Raw genomic sequence first — 16,869 nt, 5'->3', positions numbered from 1 at the left:
CCGTATAAACGGTACTCATCTTCCTCCCCCTCCACAGACACGCTGCTCGTCCACACCGATAGCTTCATGCCAATGCGGTCGACTCTCTGCTCCCCAAGGGTTAAAGGGGAAAGGTCATTTGTTTCGACCTCTGGAGCCCTCCTTGACACCTTGCATCGAACAATCACGACGCCCAGCTCAGGCCTGGAAAGGTCCGGTCCCTGAGGGGCGTCGGCCTATCGAGTGAGGGGTTGCATCGACGCGCCGCAGATAGCCAATCGGGGCACCTGGAGCGACTTGCAGTGGGATTTGATCAGATGTATGTGCACGCCTCATTTTACCAAACCGCAGGCCTTCGGGCATTTTGTACTCGCATGTACAAATCACGGGTGATGTATTGACTGAGACATTTAACCGCGTATGGGTATGGAGAGGAAGCCAGATGTTCATGTATGAGATTTTTGGCTGGAGGGCGGGCGGAGGTGTGGGTGGGGTGGATGGAGAGGGAGGATGACGGAGGGTTGGGATGAGGAGGACAGAGCGGGGTCGCGAGACCATGACTGCTGGAGCCCCCTTCAGAGCCAAGTGGCGTGGCACGTGGCGTCGCTAATGGAATCTGTGGAATCGCTCTCCTGGCAATGAGAAATGGGGGAGGTGAGGAGAGGAAGAAGGGAGTAATAAAAAAAAAATATGCTGAAAATATTCAGAGAATGAGTGACAGAGAGAGAGAGAGAAAAAAGGAGATAAAGAAAGGAGCCTCGTCCCTACATAGGGCGACGGCAGGCAGATTTGAATTTAAGGCCCGTCTCTCTTGGACCCCTATGAACAGGGACGGGGAGCAAACAGCAGGCAATTCCACTGCAACACCAAACACAATGCCTGATTGAGGGCAAATTAAAATGCAAATGCAACGCTTCCATTTTCCCTGATTTCACCTGCGAGATAAGCAAAGGACCTCTGTCTCTTTCATAGAGTGTAAGGGGGGGGGGGGGGGGGGGGGGGGGGGGGGGGGGGTGCGTTTGTTTGTGTTCATGCGGGAGTGTGTATATGTGTTTGTCAAGTTTGAAATGAGAGGAGACAGGAGGGAGACGGGAGGTGACGTTGTATAAACAGATTAGGTTCAGTATTGTCCTCTCTGAGCTGCATTCCAGATCGGCAGCCTCGCATCCCTCGTCCCTCTGCCCTTGTCCGCCGGCAATTTCAACAGCCGCTCAGCGGGTTTCGACCTCACGAACGATGAGGAGGGAAGCTGAACTATTTTCAAAATTGGAAGAGGACGCAACTGATTAGTGGTTTATTGCGACGGAATAATCTACCCACAAAACTGAGAGACAATTTAATTTCTGTACCTTGCATCCAAAAGTTTCAAATAACATTATGAGCCATTTTACAAATTTACAAGCCGACCAAACCTCAAACTGTTACTAAGCAATGACTTCACCATATGATTTCAAAACCCTTCCAAGTCACAGGGTCAGAAGCAAATTCAACGGCCGCGGTCACGTGGTCTCGCTGAGCATACGGTTTGCCGTTCGAGCCAAGAGGAGGGCGAATGTCGACTGCAAAGCACTGCCCGGTAACCAATGGTTACATCGTTTGAATCGCGGCAGAATCGCGAGCCCATTTTCCATTTAGCAGGCAGATGCGGTGAAGGAGTTTTTACCCATGCGAGAGGAGGAACGAGCGGGGGATGGATGGTGAAAATTAAAATGGAAATGTAAAAACAAAAAAAGGAAGATGACTGGAGAGTGTCACTATGAGAGACACAGATTGACAGTGAAAGCAGGAGAGAGTAACTTAACCAAGCAGCCTTCCCTTTCAGCTACTCTTTCACTAGCCGAGTTGAATTTTTCATCAGCTCTCCTTCTCCGGCGGGGGGGGGGGGCTAAAAGCAAGCGTTCCTTGTGCCCTCATGCTGTGCACGTGTCTGTGCACGTGTCTGTAGGAAGAGAAGGGGGGGGGCAACAAGAATGACCGAGGTGGCAAGTGTGCATCTGCAGATATGCCACATGTACGTGCAAGTGGGGATGTGTGAGGGCTTTCATTGGCTGCTTTATACAAATTATACTTCGGATTTTCAGAATATGAGAAAGAGAGGGAGAACGGGGGGGAGTGTGTCAGTTCACAAACACACACACTCATAAATGTTGGGCATTTTCTGAGCCGTTGGCTACTTTTCCGTCCCAAAGCTGGCTTAGGGAGGAATGAAACAAATTGCAGATCCATCCGCATTTAAGAAGGAGAATGTCCATCCAGACGAGTGTCTTCGCTTTGTATCGTGAATAATCACGGTCCGGTGCCATTCACCCAAACTGCTGGTTTGTTTTCTTCCAGAAAGTGTTGCGTGATAGGAGGATGGAAAATCGGGGAAGGAACACTCCTAACTGACATGACTCAATCGTGAAGCAAACGTGGGTGTTTGTGTCGGCGCATGAGTATCGCATTTAGAACTAAACTAAACCGGAATGTGACTTGTAGTCTGTGGAGATGCTCATTTATCAGGTCAGTTTTCCACCAGGCTGTTGGATCAGGAGCAGCTCAGTCACAAGTCGGAATCCAGGCTGAGTGACTAACCGACTCCTTGGGGGTGGAAATACTCGGCGGACGACCAACTTCTATTTTCTGTCCGCGCTTCACCTCCCGGTTTTGGCGTCTTCGAGTGAACATTTCTCCGCGCGACCGCTCCGGAGACTGATGCTGGAAGAGGAGTTGCTCTTAATCATCCTTGGCTCGAATAAATGACGGGGGTTAGTTTGTTAATCAACTCGAGTCTGGTGCGGTGTGGGTGTGAGTCAGACGTCTGAGCGGTGCTGCCACTCTGCGTCATCGTCAGCGCGCCCCCCCCACACACACACACACAAGGACACGCAAATGCCAGCGTGCAGACTTCAGTCGCTCTACATAAACCAAACCAAAGCTCCCTTTTGGCTTCGGTTTGGAAAGTCGGACGCGGATGCTACAGTCTGCGGAGGAGACAAATACCCCGGCACGGAAAACAATTGCATTCCAAAAACTAGTAAGCAATTTACATTCACATGTAAATCTGCACAATCTCGGCCAATGAATTGGCTTCATTGAGTGCCTTAGTGGCATTTAGTGATTTAGTGCCAGGCTCCTTCAAATGACCTTCCAGCAAAGTCCATTACTTTACCTCCCCTCCCCTCCCCCCCCACACACACACACACACACACACACACACACACACACACACACACACACACACACACACACACACACACACACACACACACACACACACACACACACACACACACACACACACACACACACACACACACACACACACACACACACACACACACACACACACACACACACACACACACACACGACTTCAGAGAGCCAGGTAATTCGCCATTAACTCCAGCCACTCAATCCCTGAAACACTGCCAAGTTCAATTGTGTGAGCGAGTTAGATGGAGTAAGAGAACGGGAAAGAGAACGAGAGAAACAGGGAGGGACAGACGGATGGAAGGAGCAACCGAGAGAGAGAAAAATAGAGTGAGGGGGAGGAAGGCACTTTTTCTTCTTGCGCAAATGCATCCATTCCCATCTGCACTGGGAAGAGTCTCCCAGTCACCTCGGCTCCATACCAGTCAGACCATCTGACGACTTCATCAATACATTACTCACTAACCTCCACAGAACCATATATATATATACACACACTGTATATTCACATGGAGGTGACACACTTGCACAGATATTACATTGTGCAAACAAGGACAGTAATTAACTTCACGGAACAAAAAAACCCCACATACAAAGTTTTCTCGTGAGAATTCAAATGCAAATTCTCGTGCGAAAAGCGGACTGAACAGCAGGTACACAAACACAACGCAACGGCACAGGAGAAAAATGGAAGAAAATACTCACGTCGCTATCACCCACATAATGACCCTCGGCAACCCCATTAAAATCAATTCATCCGTAGGAGGTGTACCCAACACACACACACGCACGCCACACACGGCAAACGTATCAAATGTGGGGGCAAACCAATTACAGCACATAAACCAATTCTTGCTAAAACACTCACACACACATCAGGCACTCAGTCCTTCCCAGCTGAACTGTAATAACCATCGCTAGTGTTTAGCTACAGGCTGGACCAGGGGGAGATACTGTAAAAACCATGTCATAATTTCAGAGCTTATTGGCTGCGGAGGGAAAGAAAAAGCTTTTCAATATTAGATATCAAACAACCATTTATCTTATTATTGCGTGTCACATCTACACCACACGAGCCCAGAACGCGGATCCGTGCTCTCAATGTAATGGTAAATGGACTGCGTTTATAGAGAGCTTTTCTGGTCTTAACGACCACTCTCAGTGCTTTGCACTACCATTCTCTCACACACACACACACACACACACACACACACACACACACACACACACACACACACACACACACACACACACACACACACACACACACACACACACACACACACACACACACACACACACACACACACACACACACACACACACACACACACACACACACACACACACACACACACACACACACAGTGCTCCTATTTAGCAATTCTCTACTACTGCACTCATTCGCTCACACACTAATGGTCATCACGGGCAATTTGGGGTCCAGTGTCTTCCCCAAGGACACTTCTGCTTCGACCGAATTACTTCGTTTTCCTTTTAAAACGCATCGCCGCCCGCTGTCCACACTGCTCGGGGGTTTTTTTCCGCTGCTCGGCCCGATTTGGTTTGAAATGCATTTGAGTATGAGCGGCCAAGAGCGGAGACGTTTGGAAACAGTGACGCAGTCGCCCGCATTAGCATCCTGATTAGTTCTTATCAGTCATGACTCGACTAGCGGTGAAGGCAAAACGTTGTAAATACTAAGAAATCTCTGCTCTTACTTTGCACTATCGTCTTTTCTCCCTCTTAGTATCTTCTGTAACTAAGCGACCAACTGCAAAGTGGACAATCTGCTTCCTGTATACACCGATATGCACATGCCCAGTGTACGTGAATGGTCATGTGATATACGTTTTCAGGTGTGTTAGTATGGAGGGGGTTTTAAAACACCAATTTTAAAATGATACGGTAGTAGTAGGGATGTTGCCTTTGACATACAGACTTGAGGTGCCGGGGATCGAACCGCCAACCTTCTGATTAGTGGGGGATTACCCTTTACCTGAGCCACTGGTGTGTCTGTGTGTGTGTGTGTGTGTGTGTGTGTGTGTGTGTGTGTGTGTTCATTAAAAAAGTGTGTATATGCGTCTGAGGTACAGCACAACATGACGTCAAAACCAGCATTAATAGGAGCTTGCATTCTTGGATTACAGGCGCAGGATGGGGAGAAGGGAAGGTGATTTTTATTATCTTGTCATGTTTAAATCAGATTAATGTGACGGCCCCTGTGTCGTATATTAAAAAAAGAAAAGAAAAACAATGGTGGGGGGGGGGAGAGAGAAACCAAGAGAGAAGGAGTCAGTCTGAGAGACAAGGTTGAAACCTTTCATCCTCTCTGGCTGATTTAACCACCACAAGGTTAAATAGCATGTATGCACATGTACAAATCGAGCAGTAGTTCCCATTAAAACAAGCGCAGATAAGCCAACAGACCCAGATCTTTCGGTCGGGAGTTGGGGAACAACTAAACACACAATTAAAGTCAAATGAACAAACCGACTTGACCGAGACTTTAGAATGCAATGACCGTCTCTTCTGCAGAATAGCAGCAATGTTTTGCGTGAGCCGCCAGGCGCCGTGGTCAATGGGTCATGTGTGCAGAGGAGAGGGGTTCTCCACCCTCAAACGTCAAATCAGATCAGAGAACGTCCCGGTTAGACGTGCTGCCGGAGCGGCAGACTGTGGAGAAGTCTTCCAGCTGAGGCACACACTTTGTACTCGCAACAGTTGGTGAAGTTTTTTTTGTGTGTTTGTTTTGGCTTGTGCTGTTCTTTGACGACGGCCGTTATTTCTACAACTCGATTTGCATATTTTCTCAGCGAATAAAGCCTCTGCCTGTCTCATTGCGGGTCTGGCACCTGTGGCACAAAACAAGCGCTCGCTCTCCTGGAACTGTGCATTGCCTCGGAGAAACATCTTTTTTTCTTTTCTGCTTCGATTAACACCGATGTGGAGCTTTAGGTAAGATCGTGCGTCGGGTACAGGTTCAGGGGTGCACCGGAGGAAACGTCTCTGCTGCCTACACTCTTTCGTTGACAGACATTTGTTGGCTGCTCTGTGAAATGACTGATTAACCAAATGCCAAGCTCTTCGGTTGGATGGCTGGCTGACAGACCAAAAGGCAAAATGGCTATAGGCATCTGGCTAAGATGAAGATCAGTTGAATGGCTTGTTGATTGACTGCTGGCTGCCTCGCTAAACGGCCTCCTGGATTGCCGTCTTAGTGGTTGCTTGGTTGCCAGATTACCTGACTTAATGGCCGGTTGTCCAGACAGCTGGTTAACGGGCTAAGTGATTGGCTGGCGGGCTCGCCGATTGGCTGGCGGGCTGATCGACTTGCAAACAGGAAGGCAACGTTTATGGCTGAGAGGGAGCTGTGGAAAACAACGGGGGCACATTCCACCCAACCGCCCTGCACTGATGACATTCTGATTGCAATCACGGCCGCGCACACAAAGACACGTTCATGGATGTGCTTGGTAACACGCAGAACAAGAAGCAAACACACAAACACCCAAAGCCGACAGAAGCGGCATACAGCACGATGCAAGTACAGCCAAGACGAAAACAACCCAGACACGTCGTCCGATGCGGTTCCAATAAGCAATTATTAGTTGAACCGCGTGCTAGGGCTTGGTTCTCTAAATTTTGCATACTTGGCCTACTTTTCAACGATTCAAATATTCCCAATATCTGCCTCCGCTCGCCATCTCATCCCACACACTCATTCCCCCCTCTCTCTCTCTCTCCGATCATTCTGCTTTTCAAGTCTCACCTTAGAGACGTGGTTTGACATTAACACATTGGATTTTTTTTTGCTTTATTTAAGGCTGGCGATTACCCAACAAATTCCTTCTCTTTGCTTCACGTCCTCTTGTCCCTCCCTCATTCGGACCCGCAGTAAAGTGAGCGGTTTATGTTCCCATCCAGTCCCACCCCACCACTTAGCCTATTACAGCCTTTTCCACCCTCCCGTGCACTTTTGATAAACTGAGCAGATCAGGTCCCACGCTGCTATGTTAACCTTCCTTGCCACTCGCCACATTACATCCTCTGCCACCTACAAAGCTCCCGCCCTCGCCGTCTGATAGACTGAGAAGAGCAAGTCCCATGCTGGCGTGTTAACCTGCCTCGCCCACTCACCCCATTACATCCTTTGCCATCCGCGGTGCTCACACACGCGCGCACACACACGCACGCACGCACGCACACACACACACACACACACACTCTCGCCCTCAGCCCAGTCACTAACACCCTTTCATTACAGATAGTCTTCTCTGCAGGGGGCTATCACTTCAAAGACACCCTGCTTTCCTCTTCCGCGTCTGTGTGGAGAGGGTGCAGATGACGGGGTGCAACGAGGTGTACGGTGGGGAGAGCCGGGGGGGGGGGGGGGGGGGTATCATAAAAGTGACTGAGCCAGAGAGGCACGATTTATGTATTTATTCATTACCGAGGAAGCCGCGCATTAAAAGGTTGGGCAATTTTCCAGGTCACTGACCAAACCCCACACAGTGGAGAAGCGATGAGGAGGACAGGAGAGGAGACACAAGGGAGATGAAGAGAGAGAGAGAGGCTGAGATGGCAAGTTGGTGAAGGCGATATTGGCAGTTGGACACCCTTCGATGCATTCAGACCTCACCTGTGTGTCTGTGTGTGTGTGTGTGTGTGTGTGTGTGTGTCCACACTGTTTGTGCGCGCATCTGCGATTTGTGTATGCGTTCGTCTGAGCGCCGGCTGTGGTTAATGAGTTTGAAAGGTCAAACGCCTCTCCGAAAGATTAATGGGGTTCCCTGGGCATGGGGGTAATGGTTTACGGGGCCCAGCCGGACACATTTCCAACATGACGGCCATTACCAACCGCGGAGCGGAGACAGGGGGAGGGATAGCAGGCAAAGACAAGGACGAGACAAACCGGCTGGGCGGGGCGTTAGACAGTGCGTTCCTGTCCACCCGATGTGTGAATCATTCTGTTGCGTGTCCGATTGTGTGTGTTCACCTCATTCAGCAGTCCCATCTTGGGACAACACGCGTTGCACTGGATATTTTACTCACCCTGTCAAACAAATTGCCATAGGCAGATTGTGGTTTAATGTAAAATAACGGCGGCGACTGCTTTTCAATTACTACAAATCTGTTTGTTTTTTTTAAAACGCACTGCAACGTGAAACGACAACCCTCATTCATTAATTACAATAACTCGTGTGGAGGTCATCTCCGTCTCCTCTCAGTGGGTGGCCATTCTGAAGGCCATTCCCCTGCTGTGACCAGCCTTCTCCTATTTGGTTTAAAATGTCTGCTGCAGGTTGCCCTTTGTCCCAAACGGACACTTGCTGTGATTTGGTGCATTCAGGTACACCTAAGGAACTGTAGCCTTGTTTTATGGATCGACCTGGTTGGAATTGTCTTTCAACATACCTTCTTAACGCGGTGTACTAAAGTTGTTCTACTGTAATTGCCGAGCTCCGTCATACATCTGCCATTTGAGAAGGTCGGATCAATATTTCAATGATCGGTGTGTTTCGTGCCAGCGTGTTTGAGTTGGCGCGAAGGGCCTTTCGTCACAACCTGTGAGCGGAAACATTACAGAACACAGCTGTGGAAGATGTTTAAACAGACTGAATAGAACATGATTATTCTTTCATTAACAAACACTAATGTATCCCGCACAGCTGGAGATGAAAGACAGAAGTGGGGAACGTGCCCGAAGAAGCATCGTGTAGCATTCAGAACGGTGTACGCACGCAAACACGTTTAATGTAAGGAGCGCCGCTTTTCTCTCCCTCGCCGGCTCACGCACAAGCGCGCGACGGACGTTCGCCTATCGCGTTGCCGTCGCCGGGGCGGACGCGGCGGCGGACGCGGCGGCGGAGGGAGAAGCCAACATGAAAAGCACATTACAAGGCAAGAGTTCATAGGCCGGGCCAGCCTCAGCCAGAGCCAGTGAGGCGGACACTGACACAGCAGAGCCGAGATGAAGAGGAGGGGAGACTAATGGCAGAGGGAGCGGTGGAGTTCAGCTGCGGAAGCGCGTGAGGGTCGCCGCGCGTGCGTGCGTGCGTGCGTGTGTGTGTGTGTGTGTTGGATGGTAAGAGGGCAAGACTACTGGGAGCATGTGCATGAATCCATGCGTACGAGCATGAATAGATGTGGATCCTTGTGTCTTGTTAAAATATGCACAGTGCACTGCCAGTTGGGTACGTGGACACGTGGACACGTGGACACATGGCCCCCGCCTCGCGTCAAACAAGATGAGGACCTTCTCTTGTCAGCTCACATAAAACAGCACTGCTCCAGGATTCATGTAGACGCGCTGAAATGGGTACATAGTGTTTTTAAATTGTCAGCTCCGCTGCAGCATCCATGTATTTACAATTTTCCCGTGTTCCATCAAACTTTTACATTTTGTTCAGTAGAGCCCGACAAAAAATGATCCTTTTTTTTTTCTTTAATGTGATGATTCCACAGATGTCATCATCAAACGCTTATGACAAAGAAATGTCATAGAGGCTTGATATTTTACAGTTTAACTCTTTAACTTTATCATAAATACACATAAAAAAGAAACAATACAACCGAATATATAGAACTTTTAGAATTTAAACATTTTCATAAAGAGACGCACATCTGCATTGTTCGTTCTGTCAAATTACACTTTTCAAATCTGCGCATACCTGCAAACACGCCGATACTGGTACGATACATCTGTGAAAGGCTCATATATCATCATCAGCCTGATTGATGTCAAATTTCATCCCCAATTGTGTTTTTCATCTTATATACATTTCATCAATTCCTTTCCCAACATTTTTCTATAAGGAGCCTTAAAGCGCGGCAGAGCGTGCACGGTCATGACAGCAGGCAAAATTGGGTTCACTTTGGAGTCACAAACAGGTCAAGGCAGTACAGGAAATGTGTCATAGCAGATTCAGGACCAAGGGAACAGGTTGCCGGGGTTCATTTGGCTAGCAGCCTCTGTAAGTCTGACCACATGACTAAAACAAAGTGCTGTTGTTCTAAATAAACTGGGGTTTTTTTTATACCAAAGTCTAAACGAGTGATGACTCTGTGATTTAGTTTTTTTTCCCCACCGGTGGCGAACAAGGAAATTAAATGAAATGCCGGGGAATGCGAGGGGTGGTTGACTGACTGAGCGCCGCCGAGTTGTCAATTCAATTCCCAACACGCCGACCCACATCATGCCTCGCATTAATGCAGTCTGTGTTTACTCTCAACGCAACGCAGCCTCGAGCATGAGACCTGTGCCCGGAGCACGGCTACAGCTCGGCACAAAGACGCGCCGGGGACATCTATCAACTCCGGACACTTCGGGACAGAAAATCCTGCCAAAAAAACTCCTCTAATCCATTAGTGTCCCCACGAAAGCAGCAAAGATGAATCATGTGTATACAAATCAGGCAGAAACACGTCTCAACTCTAAGATACTGGCAATTTTGGGGGGTTTTTTCCTGTTGGATTTATTGGACTTTTTGCATATGACCTTTGAAGAACCTTTGGAGAACAAGCCCTTGAGATGTTTCCATGCTACGGCTCTGGCATGGAAGCACATGCACATTTGCCAAAGTAGCTCTGGCTTATGCTTCAGTGTCGGATTTTATTCTCCTCCATTCAAACATGCAACCGTGTTTATGTTTGCTCACTGTTGTATTTGAATAGACATACTGATAACTTCTCATATTCATGTGCGCAGGATATGTTTCACTGCTGCAATGACATAACTGTCTCTTGCAAAATCTAAAGCTTTTCATCTTATCATTTTATTGCAAGACCCCTTGAAAGTTTAGTGTCAGAATTAAAGTCACAAGAAAAAAGGGTGCAGAATACTTTTACCGTCAAATAACTAATAATAATGGGAATGAGTTAAACAAACAAAAGGTAAAAACGAACAAAAGAGAACGAGAAGCTTGTAGCATGTCGCCATGTTGATAATATTGTCCGTACAAATATGAACAAGTGGCTGAAGAACACACACACACACACACACACACACTGGCTGTCACATGCACATACACACAGGCAGCAGCTGAAGGAAGTGTTTCAGCGACGATGCATCGGTAAAACCAGAATCGATATTCCAAAGTCCGTCTGCAGTTCCTTCCTCTATCACAGAGCCCCTTCCACACACCCACACCCACACACACACACACACACACACGCACACACACACTTTTCCGATGGCTTATTCTTGCCGATCCAGCAGAATGGCCCGCGATGCGTTTGTAGCGTCCTTTCCCTGAACGAAGGAAATCGGGTGACCCCATTGGGATTCAATAAATACTCTCTCTTACAAACACACACACACACACACACACACACACACACAATCCATCAGTCCACCAGCCTCAGTCAATGTGTTCCGGTGGGGCGGGAGGTAAGTAAGGATCTGGCGGAGCTCATGCACCGACTTGTTATAGGAACCCGTGGTCTGTTTCATTACACGGAACATGCGAGAGCTATGGAACAAAGCCGCGGTGGCAGCTTACAATTCCCTCAGCACTTGCTCCCTCCCAGTCGCCTCTACTCCCTTCCAATTTTCTTTCTGTCACTCCCTCATCTACTCTTCCTCGCTCAGCGAACCCTCTTTCCTCACCCCTGAACCTGACACACCTCTTCTCCCACTCCCCCCCTCCCGCTGGTTGTAATGCATCATTTTTTTTTTCTGTGATGAGTCTCCCCTTTCTCGTGCCTCTACCCCTCCATATCTCCGCCCTCATCTCGTCCCTCCAGAAAACGACTATGTCCCCGAGGCCTCAGCGGGGGGAGCAATGCGGCGATGCGCCTGCCATCTTCACAAATCACGAATGACCTTTTTCGCACTCGCGGAGGTCACGGTCGTCTGATCCAACGCGCGCGGGTCCAAGGGCTGCTCTCGCCAGCCAGGGAAGGGCCGGCGCAATCGGGGGGCCAGCAGTGGCAGCGGAGCAGAAATAAGCCTGAATAAATCACAGACAATTAGCCCTAAATGATGCCAGTGAGGGCGGAGGGGCTCCTCCTCTGCCAGCCTGCCGATCGCTGGTAAACCCAATATTAGTCAGATCACCTTTAAGTGCCAATTATAAGACTGAGTAATCAGATAACACATGGGTGGAGTTTAATAATGATCAGACTCTGTAATTGACTTGTGTTGGAGTCCACGGGTAACTGGCAGGTTTCAAATGAATGATGTTGATAGCAGCAGTGAAGCAGCTTCAAATATGCACACAACGTCTGCCTTGCCTTGAAATGTTCTTTTTCTCATTTTAAGCGTGATGTGAGGATCCTTCTTTATCGCAGCGACTCGCTCACCAGACGGAAGCGGATACTGGAAGATCCCACAAAACTTCCGATTACATTTGAATTACATTGATCAACGTTCAATGTCACGGTTTTTTCCAGCGTTTTCCTTGGGGTGGCTTAGTTAGGTTAGTGTGATATGATTAGGTTTGTGCAGGAGGAAAGAAAAAAGGTTGAGTCTAATGCAACGCATATTTTAGCGGTGCGTTTGCATATAAAGTCAATGAAAAACACACACGGGGAGGGAAATTCCCCCCGGGCAGGGCAAAGTGAGGTGAAGGTACGGCCGCGGTTTGAAAATCTTTCATCTTCAGCTTGAAATAAATTTACACATATTTGCGGGGACCCATTGACTCCTATACACGTAAACGTATACAGAGAAAAGAAAGGAAAGAAGAAGAGAAACCAAACAAAAGGAGTTCATGGGAGAGTTCTGTAAACTGTCACACAAACACAGCCACACGCACACGCGATGGAGACTAGATCCAATACGAACACTTCCAGCACCCTGCGAGGGAAGGAAACAGCACTCATCCCACGCGAGACATAATTCCCTCGGGATTACAATCCGATGGATTACAACCACGAAGGAAGATTGGCGAGTGAACGAAACAGTTAATGGACCCTTTGCGGTAAAACCTTCAGGTTTAGAAATGTCGAACGAAACGCTTGGACATTAGGAGCAGACTGCAGACTTAGTCAGGGGTTTTCATTATGACCAGCTGAGTTTTTCCAGACATGCTTGAGTACAACTTCATCCGGACTCTCAGCATCGCAATGCTGCACATTTTGTTGAATCCCACATGACGAGAGAGGTTTGCGCAGAAAGTGACCGTGGCTCTAAGGCTGCAGGAAAACAGGTCTGCACACCTGCCGAGAACAGAGTGACAACCCGGTCACTCCGACACGACGAGCAGAGCCGCAGCCGCACCGACAGGATGATCTCACAGGTTACGCTGCAGTTTCTGACTCTCTCTCTCTCTCTCTCTCTCTCTCTCTCCATCACTCCGCTCCTCTCTCTCTCTCTCTCCCTCTGCCTCCATTGTTCTGTACCCGGCTTGTGCCCTCTCTCAGCTTGCTGCAGAATGGATGGATGCGTGAGGCGGGGAGGGAGGGAGGGAGGGAGAGGAGAGTAAATGAGATCCCGATGAGATGCCAAGGTGTGTTAGCGGTGAGGCGTGGGGAATGAGAAAAGGGGCCTGAAGGGGAGAGGGGGGGGCTTGTAGCGTGAGGTGCCGGTGCCGGATGGTGGACGCCCGGCTCTGCCTGTACGGTGACCCCCCCCCGGTCGTATTAGCGCTTGCTAAGTCAGCTCAGTATACAGGAGGCATGAGGGGGGGAGAAGACAAGTGGAAAGAGAGGAGGATGACATACGAGAGGAGTGTGGGAAGAACAAAAGAAAACAGGAGGCAGGGAGAACGGTGGAGCACTAAGGACGGATGGAATAACAATAAAATAATGTGGACGCGCATCGCAGCGACACAAGGGGATATGAAAAAAACTGGGAATAAGAGCTAATGAAGGGATTATAATAGGCGCACGGGCAGAGTAGAAGAGTTCCATGAATGGTGATCAAAGTACCGCATGCCTATTGTCATATAATAAAGGCTTTAATGGATCCTCTCAATATCCCAGATACATAGGAAAGAGCGGAGCCGAAATAAACACACATTTAAACACTTCTGTTAAACAAAAACTCTAACAGAAACACGGAGCCTCGACAGGTTCCTAAATTGCCTCATCTATTATGGACGTAATGGCAGAGAATGTAAAGCAAGGGGGGGGGGGATCTCTCCAGTGTTTTCCCTATCTCCCAAATCCTTACGAACGGCGAGAAGAATCGCTGCCAACGCCAGCCTTCAGGAGCACATTGCTTTCACAGCAATTAATCGCAGCATCAATTAAACAAAAGCTTGCATCCAAATCCAGATATACCAAGCCTTCCAGGGAACCCAATCAATCTGGCAATGAGCACGCGAGTGCTGCATCCAAGGCTCAAGAGGAAGTGCAAGTGTGTGTGTGTGTGTGTGTGTGGGTCTTTACGCATGTGAGTGCATTTGCATGTCCATGCACAAAAAGGGGCCTTGAAGAAACGGAAATCATTTTACCATGTGTGCGTGTGTTCCATGAGAAAGCTTGCATGCAACATGTATGCGTGTCAAGCGAGTGTGTGCATTTGACCCTGAGTTGCATGTGTGAGCCTGGAGCGCTTTATTGTGTGTCAATGATTTATGGCCGAGTCGTATTCACGTGCCAATTCTACATTTCAGGAGCACACACACACACACACACACACACACACACACACACACACACACACACACACACACACACACACACACACACACACACACACACACACACACACACACACACACACACACACACACACACACACACACACACACACACACACACCTTGCTTGGTATACGTGTGTGCGATTGATGAGTGAGTGAGTGTGTGTGTGTGTGTGTGTGTGTGTGTGTGTGTGTGTGTGTGTGTGTGTGTGTGTGTGTGTGTCCAAAACCTGCTGAGCTATGCCTTGATTATGAAGCCCCTCTTTATAAAGAGCCCGTGGGGTCTGAAGCCATTATGTTCTTTTTCCACTTCATAATCTCAGAACTGATTAAGATCACTTTCCCTGGCTTCACCTGAGCCAACGCGTCTGTCTCTCTCTCTCTCTCTCTCTGTCTCTGTCACACACACACACACACACACACACACACACACACACACACACACACACATTCAATCAGCACTGTGTTAATTTAAACTCCCAAGTTTCATGGGTTTACAATAACTTGCAAGTGCATGGAGTATTTAGCCGTGGCATGGAGCCAGGCTGCTGGTGAATGCTCCTTCACTCCCCACACACACTTCAATCCAGCAATCCAAATCCCTCCATTCCCACAGCAGCATTAAATCTTAATAAAACACTCCCTGAATCACACATTGTTCCTTTGCATTGCATTGTTGATTCCTGGTTTAGTGCTGATGGAAAGACGAAGAGGGGGGAAACCGCCACAATTTCTGTGCTACACTGGGGGGGGAAATTGCCTTATAATTACAGTGCTGCAAACGGAGAAGAGTTGCGGACTAAGAACTAAAGCATCAGCCTGTAAATGCGTCCTGTGTTCGGTGCCACAGCATCAGTGTCTGGCTGCTAAAAGAGACGACTGAGAAAGGAGAAAGAAACCAGTTGCACAACGAAATGAGACTACATTTCTGTCCCATTGAGGGAAGAGTCGTGAAAGGAACAGATTTTTTTTCTGAAAACGTCAGACACTGGTTTTTGAAAGCAGAGACAGTGGCTCTTGTGTTAGAGATGCAGCTCCGTCTTAAATCTTCGGAACAAGATCAAAAATTGTCAGCCATTAAGTTCACGATCTGTAACGATGGAGTGAGCGGTGCGAGGTTTCTGGCTCCACTTGAGTGTCTCGCTTGTCAACTTTAATCTGATCGCAGTGGCCAAAACGCTGGGACGATCTCGTGTGGAAAGAAAACAACGTGTTTCGTGTTCTGCGGTTCGGTTCATTCGGGAAAACGCTCAGAGCGCAAATGCGTAAAATCTGTCATATGGCACAGCTTTTTTTTTTCCCCATAAACGCGTCTCTCCATTATCACATTTACAATGTACAGATAATGGCCTAACGTGTCTCTTTCCCAAGTCCACTAAAAGGAATGTCCCCTCGTCGCACCTGCTTCCCATCACAGGACGCGCAGTGCGCACTTCCAAAGGACCCTCTCCGCCGCGGACACGTGTCCGTCGAGCAGCAGCGCCGGCCGCTGCGGCGAGCAGCTCCGGGGGAACAAGCCGAGCCACGTACCTTCCTCGGCGCCACAGTCCTCCACTCGGCTCAGCAATAATATCCACAGCAGCGAAATCAGCGTTTTACGGAGATCCATGTTTGTCTGGGCAGTTCCGCGGGGCTCCCTCTGTCATCTCTCTCCAGCTTGCGCGCAACGCACCGCACCGCACGGCAGCAGAGACGCGCTCCGGGTGTGTGTGTGTGTGAGTGTGAGTGTGTGTGCGAGTGTGAGTGGTGGGTTTGGATGGAGCGGATGCCGGTCTGCTGGGCAACTAGTGCGGACGCCAGCCAGCCACACGGCCTATTTCATATCTCGGGGGAGGGATCTGTCGGGGAGATTGACAGCGGGCGAGCGCAATGGAGTGGGGACGCGGCGTCGCGGGGGGCGCGCGCGCGCCAGCGTCCGACCTATCGTGGAGCTGCGAGCCAAGGATGAGCCCCAGGTGTTTTTACCACCTTGTCGTTAACGGCGCCGACCCTGCAGCACACTGCCCCCCCCCCAAAACCTTTTTCCTTTTTTCTAACAAACTGTCCGGTTACAGCATGAGGGGAGACAGATGTGGTATCATTGACTTCAAAGACAGATTGTTGAGG

The 16,869-nt window shown here is 49.0% G+C and overlaps 1 protein-coding gene across 2 annotated transcripts in view; it reads right to left on the bottom strand.

The window, feature by feature from the left end:
* The window catches only part of LOC118292038 (ephrin type-A receptor 7), a 125,175-nt gene extending 108,640 nt beyond the window's left edge, over positions 1-16,535 (bottom strand). For both annotated transcript variants that reach the window (XM_047330071.1, XM_035620685.2), the window contains exon 1: positions 16,294-16,535. In XM_047330071.1, the coding sequence (XP_047186027.1) occupies positions 16,294-16,372 (79 nt within the window). In that variant the 5' untranslated portion in view covers positions 16,373-16,535. The remainder of the gene's footprint in view (positions 1-16,293) is intronic.
* Between the last annotated feature and the right edge of the window lie 334 nt (positions 16,536-16,869).

This window comes from Scophthalmus maximus, chromosome 22 (assembly GCF_022379125.1).
Source record: "Scophthalmus maximus strain ysfricsl-2021 chromosome 22, ASM2237912v1, whole genome shotgun sequence".
Lineage (NCBI taxonomy): Eukaryota > Metazoa > Chordata > Actinopteri > Pleuronectiformes > Scophthalmidae > Scophthalmus > Scophthalmus maximus.
Note: the sequence above shows the minus strand (reverse complement) of the source record. Positions and strands in the feature narration are given on the sequence as shown.